We start from the raw sequence: 22,699 nt of genomic DNA on the forward strand, positions 1-22,699 counted from the left end.
TTTGTTAATCTTCCATCATAGATGGCACTATTTATACATCATTGTGAATTTGCATATACTATTTTATCATGTTTAAGATAAAGCTGTGGAATAAAGAGCCAAAAGTAATTAACTTCCAGTGTCATTTTTGGGGGAGAGGTGATAATTGTATGTACATAGTATTTATATAAACCAGAAAACAAAGACAAATAAGTAACTATATGTTAATATAATTTGTTTCAGGCACCAGTAACTTTGAATTGCTGGAAAATTTTACAACGGGGCATAAACTGCAAGTAGTAATGACATCAAAAGCTTTATACTTAAAAACTAATCCCAATTGAAAACAAATGAGAAGGTAGGAACACAAGGTGAGCCTTGTCAATAAGATTATTAAAAAGTAACCAAAACACATGATAAAGCAGCATATAATCTTATATAAATACTGGTTATGAGAATAATTACAAATTAGTAATGGGAAGTATTTATTCTAAAACATGTTTAAGAGAAAATTGCAGGCATTTTGTTCCCACTGGTATATAAGGAGTATCCTCTTACATAATTTTGGAAATATGCCACTAAAATCAAAATAAATATTTCTCATTAGTGAACTTTGTAAATATCACGGAACACTTTGAGCATTTTTTAATTAGGCATTTGGAAATCCAGTGAGGCTCTGATCAAATATTAGCAGGATCTCATCCAAATCTTTACAGTCGAGAGGCCAAATTTTATTTTTATTATATATTTATGATAATTTCTATTAAAAATCATTTATCTTTTAAAATCTTAAATTCCAATTAATTAAAAAAATATTTAGGTCTGAGATATCAAATTATATTATAAGAATCTAAAGCTATTGTAATATATTACTTATGTATAACATTGGAAAAAACTGTTGTCACTAGACTTGTAAAAGATAAACACTGAAAAGAAAATTCCTGAGGAAAAAGTATGGAAAATATTAATTACATTTTTTCAAATAATATCCACAGGCTGGATTTCTGTATAGGGCTAAAACATGCCAGGTACAAAGCCAATATAATGCATTTTTCAAAGAAGGAAACAACTCTGTAGTGACACAGTACAGCCCTGAGTAACTCTTAAAAATTTTTTAAAAAAACTCTTAAAAATTGATCATAATGGGACAAACAAAACAGAAAAAAACAAAGAACATGTCCTACTGACACTGATACCTATACATTGAATTATTAGATACTAACAAACAATTATATAGGATTGTAGAGTTGGTATATTTGTACTTTCTCATATACCTGTTGACAGTATCCACCAAAACTTTATGTTCTCCATTCCATGCCATAGAGTTGCTGCCAGATGGCAGCTGCCTAGGCAGAGACCACATTTCCCAGCTCTCCTCACATCTTTATGTGAGCATGTGATTAGTTCCTGTCAATAAGGTAACAGAATTGTTTATCTTTTGTGGGTCAGGGATTTTTAAGAAGCTGGAATGCCGTCTCTACTCTCATTCATCATCCACTAACTGAATGTAGAGGACTCTGAGGCCATCGGGGAGGGCAGAGACATGAAATGGGAGGAGCCTGGGTCTCAACATCACCACTTGAAGAAAAGCTATAACCGTCAACCAGGAATCCCTGCATTGATTTGTGAGTATTAAGCCACTGAAAGCAGATGATTTGTTATTGCAGTTAGCATCACTCTAGATCACTGTCAAGCAAGATGAAAATATTTCAAGAGGAAGCTATCACTATTACTTTCTCAATAAATATATGTACAACTTCTGTAAACGAAAAGCCTATCTTTCTAAAATACAGAAAATAAGTAATAACTATATATTTTCATGCTACTTTAAATATCAATAATCAAGACTGTCAGAATATAGATTAACGAATACTAAATTTAATTGGAAACAAGTTCATAAGACCACTGTCAACGTTTCCATATTAAATTCCCACTGCAAGAAGTGCATAAAATATAGAAGCTACTTTAATTTTTAGTGTTCTTATTAAAATAGAATTATATTACAAGCCATACAGGCGTTCACTTAATTTAATCAACAAAATAAGTTTAATAAACATCTGACTAAACATTTTTTTAATTAACAAATTTAAAACCTTAAAAAAACTAAAATTTAAAACGTATTTCAACTAATTTATATTGATTCTAATATTATGTTTATCTATCAAAGTTAAAATGACTACACCTCAAATTTTAAATATAAGCAAATATATTATACTACAGAATGATTTGTAAAAATCACAGAGTTGGAAGGGACTTTGAGAGGCTTCTTATGAGGCCATCTCTAATGTCTTGAGGTATTTTGTCAGTATGACTGACTCCATCATGTATAAATGCTAAAGCCACTTGAGAGTAAGTGTTACAAAGAAAAGCCTTCCATTATGATGAAAATTATAGGATAAAAATATGCCATCAACCTCTATAGTTTTCTCATGAACTTTTAAATACTGATTGTTTCTAATAGTACCACCTTAGACTTGTGACTAAATGGAATTAACTGTCTTTTAGGACCTTAGCATATATTAAAGGCAAGAAAGAATTACATTCTTATTTTCTATATGAGGAATCTGATACTAAGAAAGGGCGAAATAACTTATTCCAGGTCATAAAACTAATGCATGTTAGAGCTGGGATCTAGATCCAAATCTGACTTCTGAGAATTTAACCATTATATTAACCTCCTCACTGAGGTTGTTTTCTGGGTTGGTGTCAGTAACAATATATAGGGAGGCTCTGGAATGGATTAAGTGACCATCTGAAAGGAGTTCTTCAGCTTTACAAGGTAAAATTAATTAAAGATGTATTGACTCGTTCATTGATTATAAATGAAATATCTAAAGGTATTTTATATACACACACACACACACACATATATATTTTAAAGTACTTGCCATATGATATGGTTTGGCTCTGTGTACCCACCCAAATCTCATCTTGAATTGTAATCTCCATGTGTCAAGGGAGGGACCTGTAATCCCCATGTATCAAGGGAGGGAGGTGATTGGATGATGGGGACAGTTTCTTTCACACTATTCTCGTGATACTGAGTTCTTACAAGATCAGATGGTTTAATAAGCGTCTGGCATTTCCTCTGGTTGCACTTCTCACTCCTGCTGCCTTGTGAAGAAGATGCCTGCTTCCCCTTCTGCCATGATTGTAAGTTTCAGGAGGCCTCCCCAGCCATGTGGAACTGTGAGTCAATTAAAGCTTCTTTGTTTATAAATTACCCAGTCTCAGGTGATATCTTTATAGCAGTGTGAAAACAAACTAATATACCATGAAATGCATAAGAATTGTTATCTGAATGACCATGAATTAAAAGTACTTGTATGAAGCCTGAGTCAGAGGCTTTGTGCCAGCAGTCATATTGTTTACATCATGTAGCAACAAATTCTTCATATATCTATTTTTGTCTAATAGGCTGTTAGTTTCTGGAGGGAAGGGAAGGGTCTTACTCATCTTTATAGCCCCAGTGTCAGGCTTACAGAAAGGGAGGTCCAAAAATGTTTGGTGCATGGATACATTCCACGGATGTAATATTATTGTTATATCACTGGGTAAAAATACTCAAAAGTGGTAGACAAGCTTACTTATAATGGGGGATCAGATAAAGCAGTCTTCAGATGTGGTAGTCCAGTGTACCATCCTAAATTATTAAGAAATATCCATAAATAAATTGATCATTATTAAAATAAGATTTAAATAGCTCCAAAGTCACCAAATAACCAGCACTACTAGTCCTTCTCACCAATATTCTCATATCCAAGTAACTTCCAAAGGTCTGCTCATACATTTGGTTGTAAGTAACAGTTGAATCACTGTGATAATTCAAACCATTTTGACTAGTTTATTTTCTATATAGCTGGAGTTATATGTCAATCTACTCAAATTCCAGGTTTTGTTAAAATTATTTACATCAAACAAATACTATTTTTAGCTAAGCAAACCTTGTTTTAACTATTAGAGTATATAACTTTACTAAAGACAAATAAATATGATGGTAAGTGGCCTAACAGCTCACCCTTCCCTTCGGTCCCTAATCTGTAGAAGTGATTTTACCAGACTGGGATTTTTAGTCTTTGGAATGATGAGAATGCAGCCAAAGCCATGTTTCTAGGCACCAGATACCCAACAGAGGGATGGAGATTTTCATAGAGGTACCTGCTTAATACCAATGCTAAGTAACAAAGTGCAGGTGTGATCAAAGAAGACCTCTGGCCCTCTTAATATTGAGATCATTCATTTGATAGACATGTTCAGGTATGTGGCAGCTGGGTAAGACTTTACATCAGGTAAGCATTTTGTACTTTACAACATTCTTTGATACCAATTTCCCAATTTGCTTTTCATATAAATCCCACAGACCTTATTTTTCTCTACGGTTTTTACAACTGATGAAACTGAGGCTCAGAGTATCAAAGCCCTGTCCAAGGTCACACAGTAGTGTGACCACTACCCTCCCCCCTCTACTTCTAACTCCCTGTAATCATTTTCTACTGCAGTAACCAATTTCCACAAATTTAATGGCCTAAAATGACACAAATTTACTATCTTCTAGTTGTGTAATTCAGAAGTCCCACACAGGTCTTATTGTTCTGGCGGCTCTAGGGGAGAATTTGTTTCTTTGCTGTTTCAGGCCACTCACATTCCTTAGCTTATGGCTCCCAACTTCAAAGCCAGCAACATAATATATCCTGAATTCTGCTTCCACTGTCATATCTCTTTGTGACTTTTCTGCCTCCCTCTTCCACTGTTAAGGAGTCATGTGATTGGACCCATTTGGATAATCCAGAATTAGCTCCCTGTTTTAAGGTTAGTTGATTAGCTAGTTGATTTTTTAAATTTCTGCAACTTTAATGCTCCTTTACCTGCAACTACCTGCAACTTTAATGCTACCTTTACCTGCAACTTTAATTCTATCTGCAACTTTAATGCTCCTTTACCATGTGACCTAGTATATTCACACTTACAGGTGCTGGGGAATAGGATGTGAACATTTTTGAGGGCCATTACTCTGCCTACCCTATTCTTCCCTTAAGCTGCTTCTTCCCCTAAGACTAGGGCCTAATGGAAAACTGATTGGGATCAACTTTTGCAATTTGCCTAAAACTTGCTCAACGTTTAGCATGAAAAGTTATATATATATATTATATATATATATGACACTATAATGAATATAATCTACTGAATGAAGAAAAAAAGCTGCTAGGGACCTTATGAAAAGTAATTTTTGGGAGAAGCAACTATATGGACTGAACTAAATTCATATGTTGAATCTCCAATCCCCAGCGTGACTGTATTTGGAGACTGGATCTCTATGGAGATAATTAGGGTTAGATGAGGTTGTAGGGTTGGCAGGACACTAGTCTGATGGAACTGGTGTCCTTGTAAGAAGAGACACCAGAGATATCTCTTTCTATGTGTACAAAGAGAAGAGGCCAGGTGAGGACACAGCCAGAAGTAGGCATCTAGAAGCCAGGAAGAGAATCTCACCAGAAACTAACCCTGATGGCACCTTGATCTTGGGACTTCCGTGAGAAAATAAATTTCTGTTGTTTAAGCCATGTCTGTGGTGGTTTGTTATGGCAGCCCTAACAGACTAGTATAGCCACCAAATTTGGAAGGGAAAGAGTTTGACAAAAAGTATTTGTTAGTAAATCTAAATAAAAGGTCCTGGCAGCAAAGAAAATTACACACCTTCCAAATAAAAGAATTAACCCTCAGAAAGGTTACAAGCTTCCAAAGTACTTTATGAAACCCCAAATAATTTATTTTAATATCTCGATGAAATGTGAAAAAAACACGCTTCATGCCTATGTTATACCTGTCATTGGTTAAAGGAGGGGGAAAAAGGGCTTTGATGCTGAATATTTAGGTCTAGAATTTCCTTTTATTTTAGTGGGCTTTGCCATTCTGAATAACCCAAGCCAGTTGCCTGGTCTTTCATTTCATGATGATTTCTCACACAGTACTTCATATTCCTACAGATCTTTGTAGGTATTTACAGAAAATCCCGAGCAAGCTGTCTCAGGTTCATGATCACTGCAACGTTTCTGCTTCTGTCACAGGGCTTTTGACTGGCCAGAGAGTGGCACGGGTGTAGGTTTTGGTTACTGGTTTCCATCTGCAGTTGTGCAAATATTGTCATTTTAAACTCCTCCATTGGCAAGTAGCAATAGTATAAAATAAGGAAGGGGACAGGGAACTAACAGCTGATAAGCACTCATTATGTGCAAGGTATTTTGCTAGGTGCTTTTTACTCCAAATTTCACTCAGTTCTCAAAACAATCTGGGGAGACAGATAGAAATTATTATCCTTGTTTTTGTATGAGAATAGAGGGTAGAGAGTATTGAAATAACACCACCAAGGTCACACTCAAAAGTGGTTGCATAAACATTAGAAGTTAGCTCTGTCTGATTACTAAAGTGCTTATTTTTTCCCCCATCAATTGCTTCCGCCGACTGCCAACAACAGTATTCATTCGATAAATATTTATCATCCCTACAAATACCAGGCCCTGTGCTAGGTAATGAATATTCTCAACCAGTTGTCACATGGATGGTTACAGCTTTAAAGTGCAGTCTAGTTAATTTCAACACCTTACAACTCATTCATAGCTAAGAAGTGTTTGGTGGCAAAATACTTAAAAAGGTTCATATTTCATCTTTTAAGTCCTTTGTTGGTTTCTTCATTGTAGCCTCATTAAGAATAAAATGCCCAGAATTCTTACACATGCAAAAGAGAGGGAGGAGCTTACACATATTCTCCTTATCTAGTCTGAAGTCAGTTGCATAGAAATTGCCCTGACACCTCATGCAGTGAGCCTTAGATCTTACTAATTTGTCAGTAGACATTTCCTCATTCACAGAAAATGAATCAAAGCTCCCAAATTAATGAGATCTTCAGAAGAAGGGTGTTAGGCAGTGTCCACTAAAAGCAAAAATAAGCCAGGTGCTTGCTCATGCCTGTAATCCCAGCACTTTGGGAGGCTGAGGTGGGTGGATCACCTGAGGTCAGGAGTTCAAGACCAGCCTGGCCAACATGGTGAAACCCCATCTCTACTAAAAATACAAAAATTAGCCAGGTGTGATGGTGGGTGCCTGTAATCCTAGCTACTTGGGAAGCTGAGGTGGGAGAATCATCTGAGCCCAGGAGGCGGAGGTTGCCGTGAGCTGAGACTGAGCCATTGCACTCCAGCCTGGGTGACAGAGCAGGACTTCATCTCAAAAAAAATAAAAATAAAAAAATAAAAAATAAAAGCTAAAATAATTGTAAAGCATTTAGAAAAAGCTAAAAGTAGTACTTTTAAAATTTCTAATTCAAAAACCATTCCTTTCTCTCCATCCTCTCCTTTCCAACCTCCCTAATTTCTAATTGCATTAGATTTACCAAAGCTAGGCTCTACTTAGCAAATAAAGTTAGGGCCTAAGAAATGATAATCTAAAATTCTTCTCTTTTGTGTTTTCCTTTGTTTATAAATGAGATGACACAATGTAACTGAAGCTTTTAACTAATACAATAGGTAGATAATACAATTTATTCACTTATAGATTATGAGCCATTCTTCCCTACTTGCAAACAAACTAACTGGCTATCTCAACCCAAGTACAGACATCATTTTAGGGCATTAGTGAATTTTGACTGGAGAGAAATGAGAGAAACCATGCGTACTGGAACTTAGTTATGCTGTAGAGTCATAAAAACAAAGCTCTCACATACTGAACATCTCGTAAGAAATTTGGGGTAGGGGTGTTCTCTTTGCTTATTTTGTTATTCCAACCTAATAGTTGCATCATTACTGTTCATCATGGCAGAGTTCCTGTCATGTGCTAGCAATACACTCTAGAAGAAAAAGATTGCAAAGATGTGGCATGTGTCCTCCACACCACCTCTCCCTCTAAACCCATGGCAGACATCTCTAGCAGATCAAGGCATACATCACTGAAGCTGAATATGTCCTCAGAATTCTTCTCAAAATAATACTTGAGATAGCTATTATCAACAGATAGAGATGGCATGAGTTAAAATCTATTTCCCTTCCTTGTTCTAGACAGAAACTTTTGTTTTATTCAAACACATAGACTTTCTAGGTTCTACTGATATACATTTGTATATGTTCTATGTTCTATGTTCTAGGTATAATACTGCCTATGTGATAAAGAATGGAATTTATAATATGAGGAACAATATCTCAGATTTTAGGATCTGATATAAAGGCATATCAACCCAAATGAATGCAGGGAGAATTACAAGCCAAATCTAAGTAACTTAAAAGCAAATGATTATATGTATTTGAAAAATCACCAACAGTATAATTCAGGGGTCCCCAACCCCTGGGCCATGGATAATTCAGGGGTCCCTAAGCCCCGGGCCATGGACTCGTAGTGTTCCATGGCCTGTTAGGAGCTCAGCTGCACAGCAGGAGGTGAGCTGTGGGCAAGCAAGTACTACTGCCTGAGCTCTGCCTTTTGTCAGATCAGTGGTGGCATTAGGAGCGCAAACCCCAGTGTGAACTGCACATGCAAGGGATCGAGGTTGCATGCTCCTTATGAGAATCTAATGCCTGATGATTGAGGTGGAACAGTTTCATCCCAAAACCATCCCCCTGCTCCCTGGTCCATGAAAAAATTATCTTCTACAAAATGGATTCCTCATGCCAAAAAGATTGGGAACTGCTGGTATAATTGAACATTCAAAGCAAGTAATGGACATAGACAATTTTGTATTATTTATATAAGTCACATGAAACATATATTTTACATATACTGTGAAGCGGCATCTACTAGGCATCCTCTAAGATGGTTCCCAGTGATCCCTACCTTCTGGTATTCATACTCTTGGGTAGGAGCCTCTTACACTGAACCAGGGTTGGTCATATAGCAGAAGCGATGGTAGATCAGTCACTGTGACATTGGTTATAAAAGACACTGTAGCTTTTGTCTTTCTCTCTCTCTGTCCTTTTTGTCCCTTACTTCGGAGAAGACAGCTGCCATACTGTGAATAGCCCTATGTGTTCATGATATGGTGAGGAAGTGAAGCCTCCTGCCAATAACCTCATGAGTGAGCCTGGAACAAATACTCCAGCTGGCTCACTAAGCCACTCTCGAAGTCCCAGCCCTAACACAGTGACTACAACTTCATGAGAGACCCAGAGAGAAAGTGAGACAGTCAGAATAATCCAGTGAAGCCACTCCTGGATTCAAGATGCTCTAAAATTGAGTAAGAAAATACATATTGGTTTAAGCTTAAATTTTGGAGAAATGTATTATGCAGATATAGAGTTAATACAAGTATGATAATAAATCACAGTGAATCTGAATCAACAGAGAGATAATAGAATACAAAAAAAGCAATTAGCAGCTATGTCTAATTTGTCATACATTCAGTTTTATTACAAACTTAGTAACTCTCATAATAATTTTGTTACATTATATAATACGTATAAAGCATGTGAACTTTTAAGTGGAATCATACCAAAGACTACTATAAATCTGTAACAGTATACAACTTCAAAGGGAAAAAGATAAGAAGTTGGGTAGAAAAATGGATCAAGTTAATCAGAAAATTTCATTATAGCATTCTCAAGATCATGGATAGTTTGTTATTAAATTTAAGAATGTTGCAACTCTCTCTCTAAGGAGAACATAAGAAAAAATTTCCTAGAATGCACAAATACGTTTTAAAACTATATAAATAATGTATTTTCTTTTTCACATATATATGAGGCAAGTGAGCAAGCTCTGCCCGCCTGCATATATGCATATGCATATTGGTACACACACACAGAAACATACACACACACACAGACATATATGTGCATTAATTCTATGAAACACTGGCTGTAGCAATGCCAACACTGATTAAATTTGTTCATCCTAGGTAAAACGCTTTCTTCTCTTGCATCAGAATTTAAGTAGATGACAAAGTATTAATATATGTGTGATGGACATGTGGATGGGCGGGAATATTCAATGAGGATTATGTTCATCTGGACATTCTTAGGACACCACTGACAGTTATTCCCTTGCCAGAGGCTTGGCTTCCATCAGATGTAACAATTCAATTTCTGGGAAGGCAGTGACAGATGCCAATTTAAGTTACTTAGGGAAGAGATTATGTATACATAGACCATCATCCCTTCTGATGTTCTGGGAGGGTGATTTCAGTCACTATTCTTAAGTAGACGTGAGAGAGCAATGATCTGAGTCCATTACTTATTTCTTGCCTTCAAAGTATCATCTATATGGTAAATGAATCACTCTTACCTCAAAAGTTAACGCAGGCTATACAGCCTGAAAATTTTTGTTAGGGTAGTAAGAGAATGAAGATTGAGACAAAACAAAAATGACAAACCAAAACTAAATAGTTCCAAAAAAAAGACATAGAGTAGATGCCTGCTTATGCAAACTTTACTTATCTGGCAACATCACCTAGTTGAACGCAGCTAAGAACCATGAAGAAACTCCCACCAAAATGTGAAAGCAAGGGGAGGGAGTGAAGAGGGCTCACCTTTGCTCAAAGTGTCTGTTTTGGACCAGGTGCTATGATAGGCCCTTTACATACACAAACTCCTTCATTCTGGACGGGAACCCTATGAAGGGCTAATATACTTCCCATTTTATAAATGGAGAAATTAAGCCCAGAGTGGTTAAGTAAATGTGCCTGAGGTTTAGCTATTTTATTCAACTATTTTGTGTAGACACTGTTATTTTAATTAAAGTTTCTCCAAGTCCAAAGCCCATGCTCTTCTTTCCCCGATACCAGATGGCCTTCCTGTAATCAAATCCACCTGCAACAGAACTTACATATCACACTTGACTTACATAAACACTCCTGCAGAACCCCATTCAAAGGCTATTTACAAGCAGTTCAAATTAGCCTCATTATTTGGCATCTGGTCCTCTTCAAATACAAAACTGGGGAAGAAGGTGACTTGTGGAGAGGGGGCAAAAGAGAATGGGCATGGGGAGAGAGAAACAGGGACACTGAGAGAAGCAAGAGATGACAGCTGTGTCTCTACTCTGTCTTATACATCTTAATATCCCCTGTAGAACTCACTGTATTGTGTATAATGATGGATGTTCATAAGGATTTTGTTCACTGGCCTCTGTATAAGAAGTCAGGGAAGTGTGTAACATATATTAAAATAAGACTTTCATCAAGAACAGTTAAACTAAAATAAGTCTTGGTGCTTGAACAGGGTTAAGTTCCAACAACAACAACAAAAAACTAACTTATGCCAAACACTCCATTCCTTCATGAGGCTGAGTAGAAGAAGCAATGGTATATTGCTAGATTTTCTTATTTCTACTCTTTGACTTTTTTAATCTCTGGAAGACAACTTCTTATTCTCACAACCAAGTTTCTATTCTACTATTTTAAAATGAATAAAGTATAGAGCTCTTCCTAAATTGAGATCTGTTTAAAGTGTCTTTCTTGTCACATGTCAACATACTATATTAACATGAGGATATGGAGGTGGTGAGGCATGGTGTGTGTGTGTGTGTGTGCGCGCAGGCGGCTTTGGAGCCAGACAACCCTGGACCTGAATCTTGGCTCTGCAATTTTACTACTGTGTGACCTTGATGAGTACAGCCTCTTTAACAGTTTCTCCTAATGAAATGGTAAGACAATGAAACCTACTATGGCCCTTTGGGGAATACATTTATTTTATCATCTCTTTTTCTGTTTTCCTTATGTGTCAAGACTAAGGTCAAGGCAAAAAAAATTGATGGACTTCCAAAACACACCCTTTGGTGGTATACTTTCTGAGCAAAGTAATGGGGTTAGGATAAATGTAGCATCTCTCTGTTCTTTCCACAGACACTGAGTTGGTTCCCAGGGCAGGCAAAGGGCTTATTGACTCCCTTTTGTCTCCTCTTCTGGGACTCTATTCTCCCATATAGTGGGAGTCCAGCCCAAGGCTATTGTTCCAGCCCAAGGCTATTGTGGCTTAAGCTAGCTGGGTAACAGGTAAGGAGACAAATCAACTTTCTGGCTGACCATCTCTTATTCCCGCTTTGTTCTCTGTTTTGGGTAACTGTGCCCCTAGTATTCTTTTCTCTTAAGGCACTAGTTAGATTCTGACATTCAGCTCTGGGTTAGGATATACTGACAGCCAGGTAAGTTTAGGTAAAGGAGTTCCCCACAGGGTCCAGACTCATTTACTGACATTTTTCAAAGGCCCCTGAATGCAGAACCCCAGTTAATAATGAATGCTAATTTTCCTTCTTTTAATCACGCATTTCTTTTGGGGACCTTCTAGGAGAAAGGCATGGCTCACGGCAAGATGCAGCTTACCACCATCATAATGCCATTCCAATAAGAGCCCAGCAACGTCTACTTTCCACATTGTTAAGAGCATTAAATGATATAATGCATAGAGAAATATACCTAGCATATTCCTGACTCTTAAGCACAAGCTAGTGCTCAGTAAATGCTCAGGCCCTCATCTTTTCCTTTATAAATTTATAAAGTTGGCCGGGCACGGTGGCTCAAGCCTGTAATCCCAGCACTTTGGGAGGCCGAGACGGACGGATCACGAGGTCAGGAGATCGAGACCATCCTGGCTAACACAGTGAAACCCCGTCTCTACTAAAAATACAAAAACTAGCCGGGCAAGGTGGCGGGCGCCTGTAGTCCCAGCTACTCGGGAGGCTGAGGCAGGAGAATGGCGTAAACCCGGGAGGCGGAGCTTGCAGTGAGCTGAGATCCGGCCACTGCACTCCAGTCCGGGCGACAGAGCGAGACTCCGCCTCAAAAAAAAAAAAAAAAATAAAATAAAATAAAATAAAATAAAATAAATTTATAAAGTTAATATCAAAAAGAGAGAAAGAAAGAAATTCAACACAGATATGAATGTACTTTTTCATTTTCCTGCCATTCCTACAGTACAGCGATTCAAAGCTTCCAGAAACTAAACATGATTAATCCTGCATACTAGAGAGCCCCTTCCAGAAGTGGTCTGATTCTGGAAGTAAAGAGTGTGGCACTAAATGTAATCTGCACATGGAATTCCTGGGTCCTCTATGGCAAAAGTTCCTTTTCTTTCACATGTTATAAACAACACCTTTGCCTGATTAATCACTTCATGCTAGAGATTGCAAGAAAAAAATTCAGCATGAAAACACTAAAGAAAAAAGAAAAAACTAGAGAAAACAGGTTTATCTCTAGCTTTTCCTTAAATTTTTTCAAATACAAAGCTTTTGAATCCTCAGTGTTTTTAATGGTCACATGATTGTTCAGGTTTTTTCTTCCCCTCCATGATGGTTTCTCCATATTGTAAATTCATGACGGCTATTTATTGGGCATCTACTGTGTTCCAAGTTTTATGCTAGGTGTTTAACATTGAACAACTTTATACAGTAGGTAATATTCCCCTCAGTATATGATGCGAAAGCTGAGGTTAAGAGAGATGTAGGAACTGTGTAAAGTTGCAGGGCGTGAGAATCCAAAATCTGGATATTGCTTTGTAAAATATTTGCATGTTTGAAAGGGGATAGCAAAGACATGTCTCCTTTTTCCTCCCAAAATGCATACCAAGTATACTTTGCTAAAAGGATACACAAAGGAGTTCCCTGAGATCTTAGGAGTCTGCTGGGATTCCCCTTTGTGCTCTCAAAATGTCAATTCTGACATAAAAGGAATTTTCAGGAAACGGTAGAAGTATATCACAGCGCTCTGTCCAGGGCAAAAGTAACCAGTTCAGCACTAGGAAATGTATTCCCGTTCAGGCTTTCAAGGCTGGGTCTTTATCAGTGACAGTCTAGTGTAGTAGTAGAATCTTGGGTCAGAAGACTTTGATTCTAGTTCTGACTTGCTAATTAAGTAGTGATAGATTTTTTGGTAACTACTCAAGGCTCTTATTTTCTTCATTTATAAAACAGAAAAAATGACAAGGTACACATACCTCAAGGGATTTTTCTGAGAATCCACTGAGGTAAGGTTTGTTCATATACTGTCCTATTTATCTCAAGTTATTTAGTGTCTGTTTTTCCTATTATGTAAATTCTATGCTATCAAGAAACCAGTCTATATATTTCACCACTCTATCTCCAGGGTGTGGTACACTGCCTGGCAAACAGCAAATGCTCAAAAAATAGTTGCAGAATGAACTGTGTGCATTTTAAAGCATTAAAAAATGTTGATTATTAGTATTATTGTTAATAACTTTTAAAGACATACAAAATGGATTTTTTTGTTAGGTATTAACTTTTCATAAACATTAATACTATTAGCCAGCAAGTGAATTAAGGCAGCCAGCATTTAAGTTCAAATGATGATCCTGTTCCAATTTTTTGATGTTTCCCTAGAAATTATTACCAGGATTTTTCCCCCAAATGATATCTGATATTAGCATTTAAATCACATGAAATGAAAATGGTGAGGCTTCATTTCTTGTTACTAATTTTTGTAACCTCCAAGAAGGTTTCTTAGTTTTGCTGATTATTCTGCAACTTCCAGGTTCTCTCCAGATGTGAAGAAAATTGCTTACTTGGTTGAGATGCTTGTACTTACTTGATGAAGTACTTGATTCCATCTGCTGTGTAAGCTTCCTCCCACCCATAAGGTAAACCTAGAGTGAAAGGAAACCAAAAATATATTTAATAAGATGATAAAGATAACTTTATTTCCTGGACACAAACCTCCCTCATCTTTACAATTATTTGAGCACATTTCTTGTACAAAATAATTTTCTAGAAAGGGGGAATTAAGACAATTCAGATGAGCTTTCATACTCAGCATCTTTAGAACACAATAAATAAGTCTTGAGCAGTTAACAATCTGCTTTAGTTGCAATAACTGGATTATGACTTGTCATTTACATGTGGTGAGCATTTTTGTCAGCAGGATTCAAGCAAAAATTTGTGTTGCAGTGGATGGTTTTTGCCTGAAGGCAGAAGGACGGACAAGATGGCCTCTGCTTGTCTATTCTGGCTCAAAGTTTCTTTAATTGGCTCCCTTTACATTCTTTCACTCAGCTCCACAGGGAATCAGACATGAGTGCCAGATCAGCAGGGGTTTGAAAGTAGCTTTTGGACAAGACAAAATTCCTTATTAAGTTTGAAAGTTTAGCAAAGCGATTTACAATGGATTGTGGCATTTTACTTTGTTAATTAAGAATTTTGTGCACTAAACATAAACGGCCAAACAATTTGCTAAACTTAGCTTCCATTTCTGTAATGGGATTGAGAATAGTTAGCTATAAAGAGATGTGGATTGACGTAAGCAAGCAATATTTGGCCATATTTCTGTAAATGAGTACATTTTGGCCCTCATCATACCAAGAGAACAGCCCCAAGTTGAGGCAGCCACATTTTCCTACATTCTGATTTTGGGTGGTACGTTTCCAGAACACAGTGGTTTCCGCCCCTCTGTTCCATCCAAGTACTGCTAAAGATTTTAATCCAATTTTTGGATCAGTTCTTTGACACTGGCTTATCACGACTCAGGTAGCCTACCTCTTTGGAAAGTAACTGAGCTTTAACAACAAATCATTGACTTCCTTTCCCCAAGTCTCAGCAAGGGGCAGAGCAAAAGTGCAGGAATGGTAACTCTTTTTGCTTGTTTATTTTTAGAGACAGGGCTTCTCTTTGTTGCCGAGGCAAGAATGCAGTAGCACAATCATAGCTCACTGCAACTCTGAACTCCTGGGCTCAAGTGATTCTCCCTCCTCAGCCTCCCAAATAGCTGGAACTATAGGTACATGCCACCACTCCTAATTTTTTTTTTTTTTAATTTTTTTGTAGAGACCAGATCTCCCTATGTTGCCCAAGCTGGACTCAAACTCCTGGCCTGAAGTGATCCTCCCACCTTGGCCTCCCAAAGTGCTAGAATTATTGTTGTGAGCCACTGTGCTTGGCCTAACAGTAACTATTTGAATGAAATAAAATCTTACTCTACTGCCATTTGCTTCTTGCGAATAGTCTTTGAGAAGCAACTCTAAGGATGATGTTTTTGTAATTACGAAAAACAAGAAATACACTTTGCATTATGTTTATTTCCAGTCTTTTACCACAAGTCATACACACCTTGAGCAAAAATTCTGTAACTATTTCCTTTGTATATTAACACAGGCCACCTTGGAGTTTCTATTCTCTCTTCGTGAATAAATGTTCCTCTTATAAGTAGAAAATAAGCACTTCCTAGAGCTTAGCATAAGCAAATGACTGGCTTCCTAAAAGCCCCTGAGTGACTCTCACTATACGTCTCTTCTAGTGTCCACTGCAAGCACATGCTCAGCCAGATGCACCATGATAAACTGCTCTGCTGTACTAGTTCAAGTAGATTTATTTTCTGTCTTCATGCTTTCTGCATTTTCTTTTATATATCACTTCATTCATCACTGACAAGCCCCTCACCTGGAGGAAAGAAACTGATGACTGTACCTAAGAACCTTGCTTTCATGACAAAAATGCTCAGAAATACCAGGATTTCCAATCAATAAGACAAAGGCAGCTAATAGTTAAGTAGGAAGTTATTCTAATGTGACTACAATTTTCGTCTGCTAAATAATTTGATCAGTACAATTGTATCTGTCCTTCTAATTTCTTAAGTTACAGATATTTTCTAATAAAAAATAAAGAAAAATGGACACTTTCAAGACAGTATCTTTTAATCTACAGGATCATTTGAAAATCGACATTAAAATTGGATTACTATATCCCCTGTGCCATCAGAATAGAATTTCTGCCTTGATTACTTCTTTACAATTATTAAAAAAGAATTATAACTTTATAACAGACTTATAAAGCTACTAATTCATAGGCATTTAAGTCACAATGGTTATTCAGTGACTGCAGCCATAAAGCTATCCCTGGATATTAAATAATAGGTACAGCTTATTTTAGAAGATGTTCTCTGTTCTGAGAAAATAAGTGTTTCTTTTTAGGAGATTCAATAGTTTCTTATAGTTCATGCAGATTTCATATAGTCTATTATATAAAAGACAGATTTAGAGACTAAAATGATAGTAATTAATCTCTCAGTGATAAGTAATAGAAAACAATCACTGTCCAATTATAAACTAAAAAACACAAATAGCCTACCTTATACAAAAATAGGACTTCTGATTCCCACCAGCTTATTGATGAACTCAGTTTTCCATTAGTAAAGGTTTCATTTCTTCATAATAAGTGATTTGGATATAACTAACATTATCTAAATACTTTTCCATAATAATTTTTGTTCCAAACATTAAAATCTTCCCACATTTATCACATCTTTATACTTGGAAATATACAATGCTTCCATTTTTTTCTTTACATATTTGCTTTAAAAATATACCTGATATAAATGATGAATTGATGGGTGCTGACGAGTTGATGGGTGCAGCACACCAACATGGCACATGTATACATATGTAACAAACCTGCACGTTATGCACATGTACCCTAGAACTTAAAGTATAATAAAAATTAAAAAAAAATGTGATGACAACTATAACCACCTGAAATTGTTTTTGATTAGAAGTATTGTCTATGAACCCTCCCATAACATTCTTTCCATCAGTGATCATCTGTTTTGAATCAATAACTTCATAGTGATGACTCCAAAATCTTCATGAGTATCTTGCCAAAGTAAGAGTCTTAAACACATTCAACTTAGAATAGTGGCTGTTACCTAATACTCAACATATCCAAAACCAAAGTCATTACGTTTGCAGACAAAATAGTTTCCTTTCTGATTTCCCAGTCTATTTATGTATCAAATATTTTCTTTGTCATACCTGGCCCATGTATCATTCATTAAATATTTATTGGTCCTTTATTATGTGTTCAGCATTTTGCTAGATGCTCAATATACAATGATAAACAAATAGACATGACCCTTGATCATATGAAGCTTGAAATCGACATAAAGACATTATTAAAAATAGGAATAAGTTCTATGAAAAAAATATGGAATACGATGAAGGTAAGTCATAGCACAGAAAAAGGCTGAACTGCCTAATGCAGAAAGAATTCCTACAAATCGATAATAAGATCAATAACAGACAACAAAATAGGCAAAACGTGAAACATTTAGGGCATGAAACACAAATGAACACATGTGAAAATGTTTAACTTCATGCGTAATTAAATAAATAAAAAGCTATTATGAAATACCATGTTCATTGATCAGATTAGCAAACATTAAAAAGTAGTTTAATCAGACACAGCATTGATGGTGTGAAGAGATAGTCATTCTCATATTAACAGAAGTATTAAGTATAACACACTTATGAGGAGAAACTTGTAAATACCTATCTAAAATTTTCAATGCTAATAATAATGAGTTGACATTTATTGAGTAGTTAGACACTAGACACTGTCGTAAGCACCATACATGTACCAATTCACTTAATCCTCATGAATAATCTATGAGAAGTACTGCTATTATCCCTATTTTAGCAATACAGAACTGAGGCACAGAAAATTTAAATAACTTTCCCAAGGTCACACAGCTAGCAGGGGAAGGAGCCCGGACTCTTCATCACTATGTTGAATGATCTCCACATAGCTTAATCCAGCAATTTTTCTTGTAGAAATTTATCCTATAGATATGTTTTATTGACAAGATTGTTCATTGTAAAAACAAAAAATTGGAAATAATCTAAATAACCATCAATGGGAACTGATTAAATAAAGATACTGTAATAACAGAGCCAGATGTATTTGGAAAACATTTGTCAGTGTTATAAAATTGTTACAAACTCAAATACGTTTAACTTTTAGCATCCAACATGCTGAGCAGAGCAGAAGGAGAGAGGGAGGGAGGGAGGGAGGGAGTGTGGAGGTGTGGGGGGAGATATCTCTAACTCACAATTAATAAGGCTTTGCTAAAGAACATAACATTCATCACATAAATGGAATTTTCACTTGATTTGCAGCCAGAAAATCTGAATCCATATGTAATGTTCTTCAATTGCAAGCTGAATAACCATGGGAAAGTAATAATATGGAATCTGAACTTTCTATATAAATAGATTTGTCATTTATATAGTAGTGATGATAATAGCTACCATTCTAGCTTAGGAGGTTAGCATGATACTCTTATTAGATAACATGTAACTACACAATGATATACAAAAGCAGACAATTGTTATTAATTGTAATGAAATTAACAGCCCTTTCTTCATTGCTTATTGTTCTGGTGATATAGAGTATTTTGGAAGCTTAACATAGGAAAGTGTTTATAGGGGAAACCTCCATTAAGGCGTAAGCACATTTTTTTTTTTTTTTTTTTTTTTTTTACAATCCTTTCCTCAATCTCTGTTTTACTCGTGATAACATTCAGAAATAGAATAACAGAAACTAGTGGGACACTCTGACCCTGATCCAGTAGTGTGATGGTAAATGTTTTAACAACCAGCTCTTGGGGGTGGGGGCAAGGCTTGATTTGCAACATTTGCTCAGTTTCATAGTGTAAATACTATACCATGCCTATTTTGAGCTACCAATGTGATGTCACCGAATACGGAGATGGGAAGAAATGCATAGTAATACACCATGATATATAATTCTTAGATACAATAGGTGTAAATAATCTCAAGAACAAAGACAACAGTAAAATGCAAATAAATAATTAGGAAGTGGTTAGTTTTAAAAATATTTATTACCATTTCTTTTAATATACTTTTCAGTTTAAATATTTTAATTATTAATAATGACTGTGTTTGACAATTGGCTCACAAAATTCTTGTAAGCCAGTAGAAGCCCGCTCAAACATACTACTGTGGCTGCCCACTTCTTAGCTCCCTGGTCCCGTTACACAGAAAGTTCCAAAAATCAAAGGACAGCAACGCTGTTTTACCCAAAGGAAGATTACATGAAATTGACAGCAGCTTCCAAAGGTGTAAAGAATTGTTGCCCTAACAATAAACTATGTTTATCGGATGTTTACATAGTGCTTTCTACTATTTCTGACATTCTTCTAGGTAGTTTATAAATATTATTAATTCATTGTACCATCACAACAATTTGAGATAGATACTGTTATTAACCTCATTTTGCAGAGAGGAAACTGAGGGATAAAGAGGTTTAAATAACTTGTCCATTGTCACACTGCTGATAGTGCAGTCATGATTTGAATGTAAGCATTCGGATGCCAGAGCCTATGCTTTTAAGCACTGTGGTGTTGCTTCTTTTCCCTAACTCCTGTTTGCACTGCCAACAGTCAAAATTAAGACAATCAAATAATACTTTTGCCTAACTCTTTGAAGAACACAAAAAGTAAACTAGATTCCCAACGTCTCAATTTGTGCATTATCATCCAGAGCAATGCTCTTTTAAAAGGAACTGAAATAATTTCTAGGCTTCAACACAAAGCAGTCTATTTTAGAGACATTACATGTTTACAATTGTACAAGTTAATTTGTAGGTCTGAACTGCACTGCCAATTTAAAAAGAACTACTAGCTAATTTTCCTATGAAAAAGGAATCTATTATACTGAGAGATGGTTGCCACCTATAAATAACCAAATAATGTAGTATTTCAACTATTACAATCATTTCAACTATTAAAATCATTCAACCATTAAAATCACTGCTAAAATCAAAATAATTGAAAAAATGTATATATTTTCTGAATTGTGATTTAAACACTCCTTAATATTGGCCTTGCAAAAATGCTGTGTTTTAACAAACATGATTTTGGACCTGTGACTTGATTGTTTTACCACCTGGTTATATACATCATTGTTGTCTGAGACAAAAAAAAAGCAAATGACATATATACATATATAATTTTACACATTTTGTGCATCCCAAATTCAAAAGTTAAAATGTTAATGTAATTAGATATGAGCTATTTCTAGTTAGAAGTCACTTACCCGGCAATTGAAAAGCTATAATATATTAAAGGAAGAACAGTGTAAAAAACTTCTAGAGGTTATTTGGTGGTTCACAGTCTGCTTTATCTGTCTGTCGCTATTTTTTTTTTTGCCAACATATACTACAGGAGTTACCAGTAAAAGAGAAGGGGAAATGCCAACATTCATTTTCTGCATTTATCTTCCCAATAGATGCAGAATTCAGTGTTTTTTACAGTTGGAGTTCTCTCTCTCTCAGTTAAATTATGGAGTCACTTCTTTGAATTCTGATGTACAGACATTCGAGGGGCCAGTTTAAATGTTTTCTCTTACATTGCTAACTCTGATCCCATGACCCAGACTGAAGATGAGAATGTGGGATTTCCCCAGCAGTTGTTTCTGGGCATTTATATTATATAACGCTGAGGGAATGATCTGGGCTAAGGCACTTTGATTTGATTTGCTTAAAAGCAGTGATATACAACGGACTTTATTCTGTGCACTAATGAAACTCAGCATAAAACTTGCTGAAGCTTTCCTCACTAGAGTGTGAGATCAGCCTAAAGACAGAGCTGAATAATAGGATGAAATGATCTTCTCATACTCTGTCCTGCCAACAACCTTTGGTTATGATTAGTCATCTAATAAATTTAATCAATGTAGACAGTAATGATGAATAATACATCTGACTCTCCTCACCCCAACTTCTTATTTTTAAAGGGACCCCCCACCCCATACATCAATTTCTCCAGAAATTCTGAAGTTATATATAAGTGCTTTGGATGAAATAACAGATCTTCATTTCACAAATCAAATGAAAATTTGATCCCAATTTTGTTTTACAGTAAAGCATTTTTTTGGCATCTACTGTACATCAACTGCTAAGCTAAACACTTTAAATTTGTTATGGTAAGAGATGGTTTTCACTGGTTATCTCATAATACATTTCATGTAAAATAACTGTGTACTTCATTAAAAAAAAAAGCCTTTTAATACATTCACCTATCCTCTTGTAGCTGAAGACCTTGCTTCTTACCTCACTGAGAACACAGAAGCATCAGGAAGAGAACTTCTAGATTTCCACCACAACATCCACCAACAAGTCACATACTCTGCCTTTCTCTGTGATCATACCTCATGCATTCCTTCCATCTTACTTACTCAAAGCTTCAATCCAACAATTGTCTGCTTTCTTCCCTAACATCTGTGTTCCCTCCCTGTACTCGGTTATTACCATGGGCATAAAAATGAGCTGTAATTATCTTCTATCTTAAAAAAAATTAAAAGCGGCCGGGCGCGGTGGCTCAAGCCTGTAATCCCAGCACTTTGGGAGGCCGAGACGGGCGGATCACGAGGTCAGGAGATCGAGACCATCCTGGCTAATACGGTGAAACCCCGTCTCTACTAAAAAATACAAAAAACTAGCCAGGCGAGGTGGCGGGCGCCTGTAGTCCCAGCTACTTGGGAGGCTGAGGCAGGAGAATGGCGTAAACCCGGGGGGCGGAGCTTGCAGTGAGCTGAGATCCGGCCACTGGACTCCAGCCTGGGCGACAGAGCTAGACCCCGTCTCAAAAAAAAAAAACAAAAAATTAAAAGCAAAACTTTGTCTTGCTCTCACATTTCCTTGCAGCTACTACTCCATTTCTCTGCTCTACTTTATAACAAAACCTTACAAAAATGGATTTATCTACATTCAATTCCCCTCTTTTCATTCATTCTCAAAATCAACTCTAGTGAGGCTACCATTTGCCCTATGCCACTAAAACAGCTCTTGTCACTTTATGTCCAGAAGTCAATTTTCAGTCCTCAGCTTCCTTCACTTTTGACTGTATGTGATGCTGTGATCACTACCTCCTTGGAACAGTTCATTCGACTGCAAAGACACAGCTTCCTCTAGGTTCTCCTCTGTCACTGGTTGTTTCTTTGCTCAT

General features: G+C 36.4%; 1 protein-coding gene across 1 annotated transcript in view; it reads right to left on the minus strand.

Annotated features, from left to right (window-relative positions):
• STXBP4 (syntaxin binding protein 4) overlaps positions 1–22,699 on the minus strand; it is a 200,883-nt gene that overhangs the window by 10,164 nt on the left and 168,020 nt on the right. Inside the window, exon 17 of the mRNA XM_023204537.1 lies at positions 14,495–14,552. Coding sequence (XP_023060305.1) covers positions 14,495–14,552 — 58 coding nt within the window. The remainder of the gene's footprint in view (positions 1–14,494; positions 14,553–22,699) is intronic.

The sequence above is a fragment of the Piliocolobus tephrosceles genome, chromosome 16 (genome assembly GCF_002776525.5).
Source record: "Piliocolobus tephrosceles isolate RC106 chromosome 16, ASM277652v3, whole genome shotgun sequence".
Classification (NCBI taxonomy): Eukaryota; Metazoa; Chordata; class Mammalia; order Primates; family Cercopithecidae; genus Piliocolobus; species Piliocolobus tephrosceles.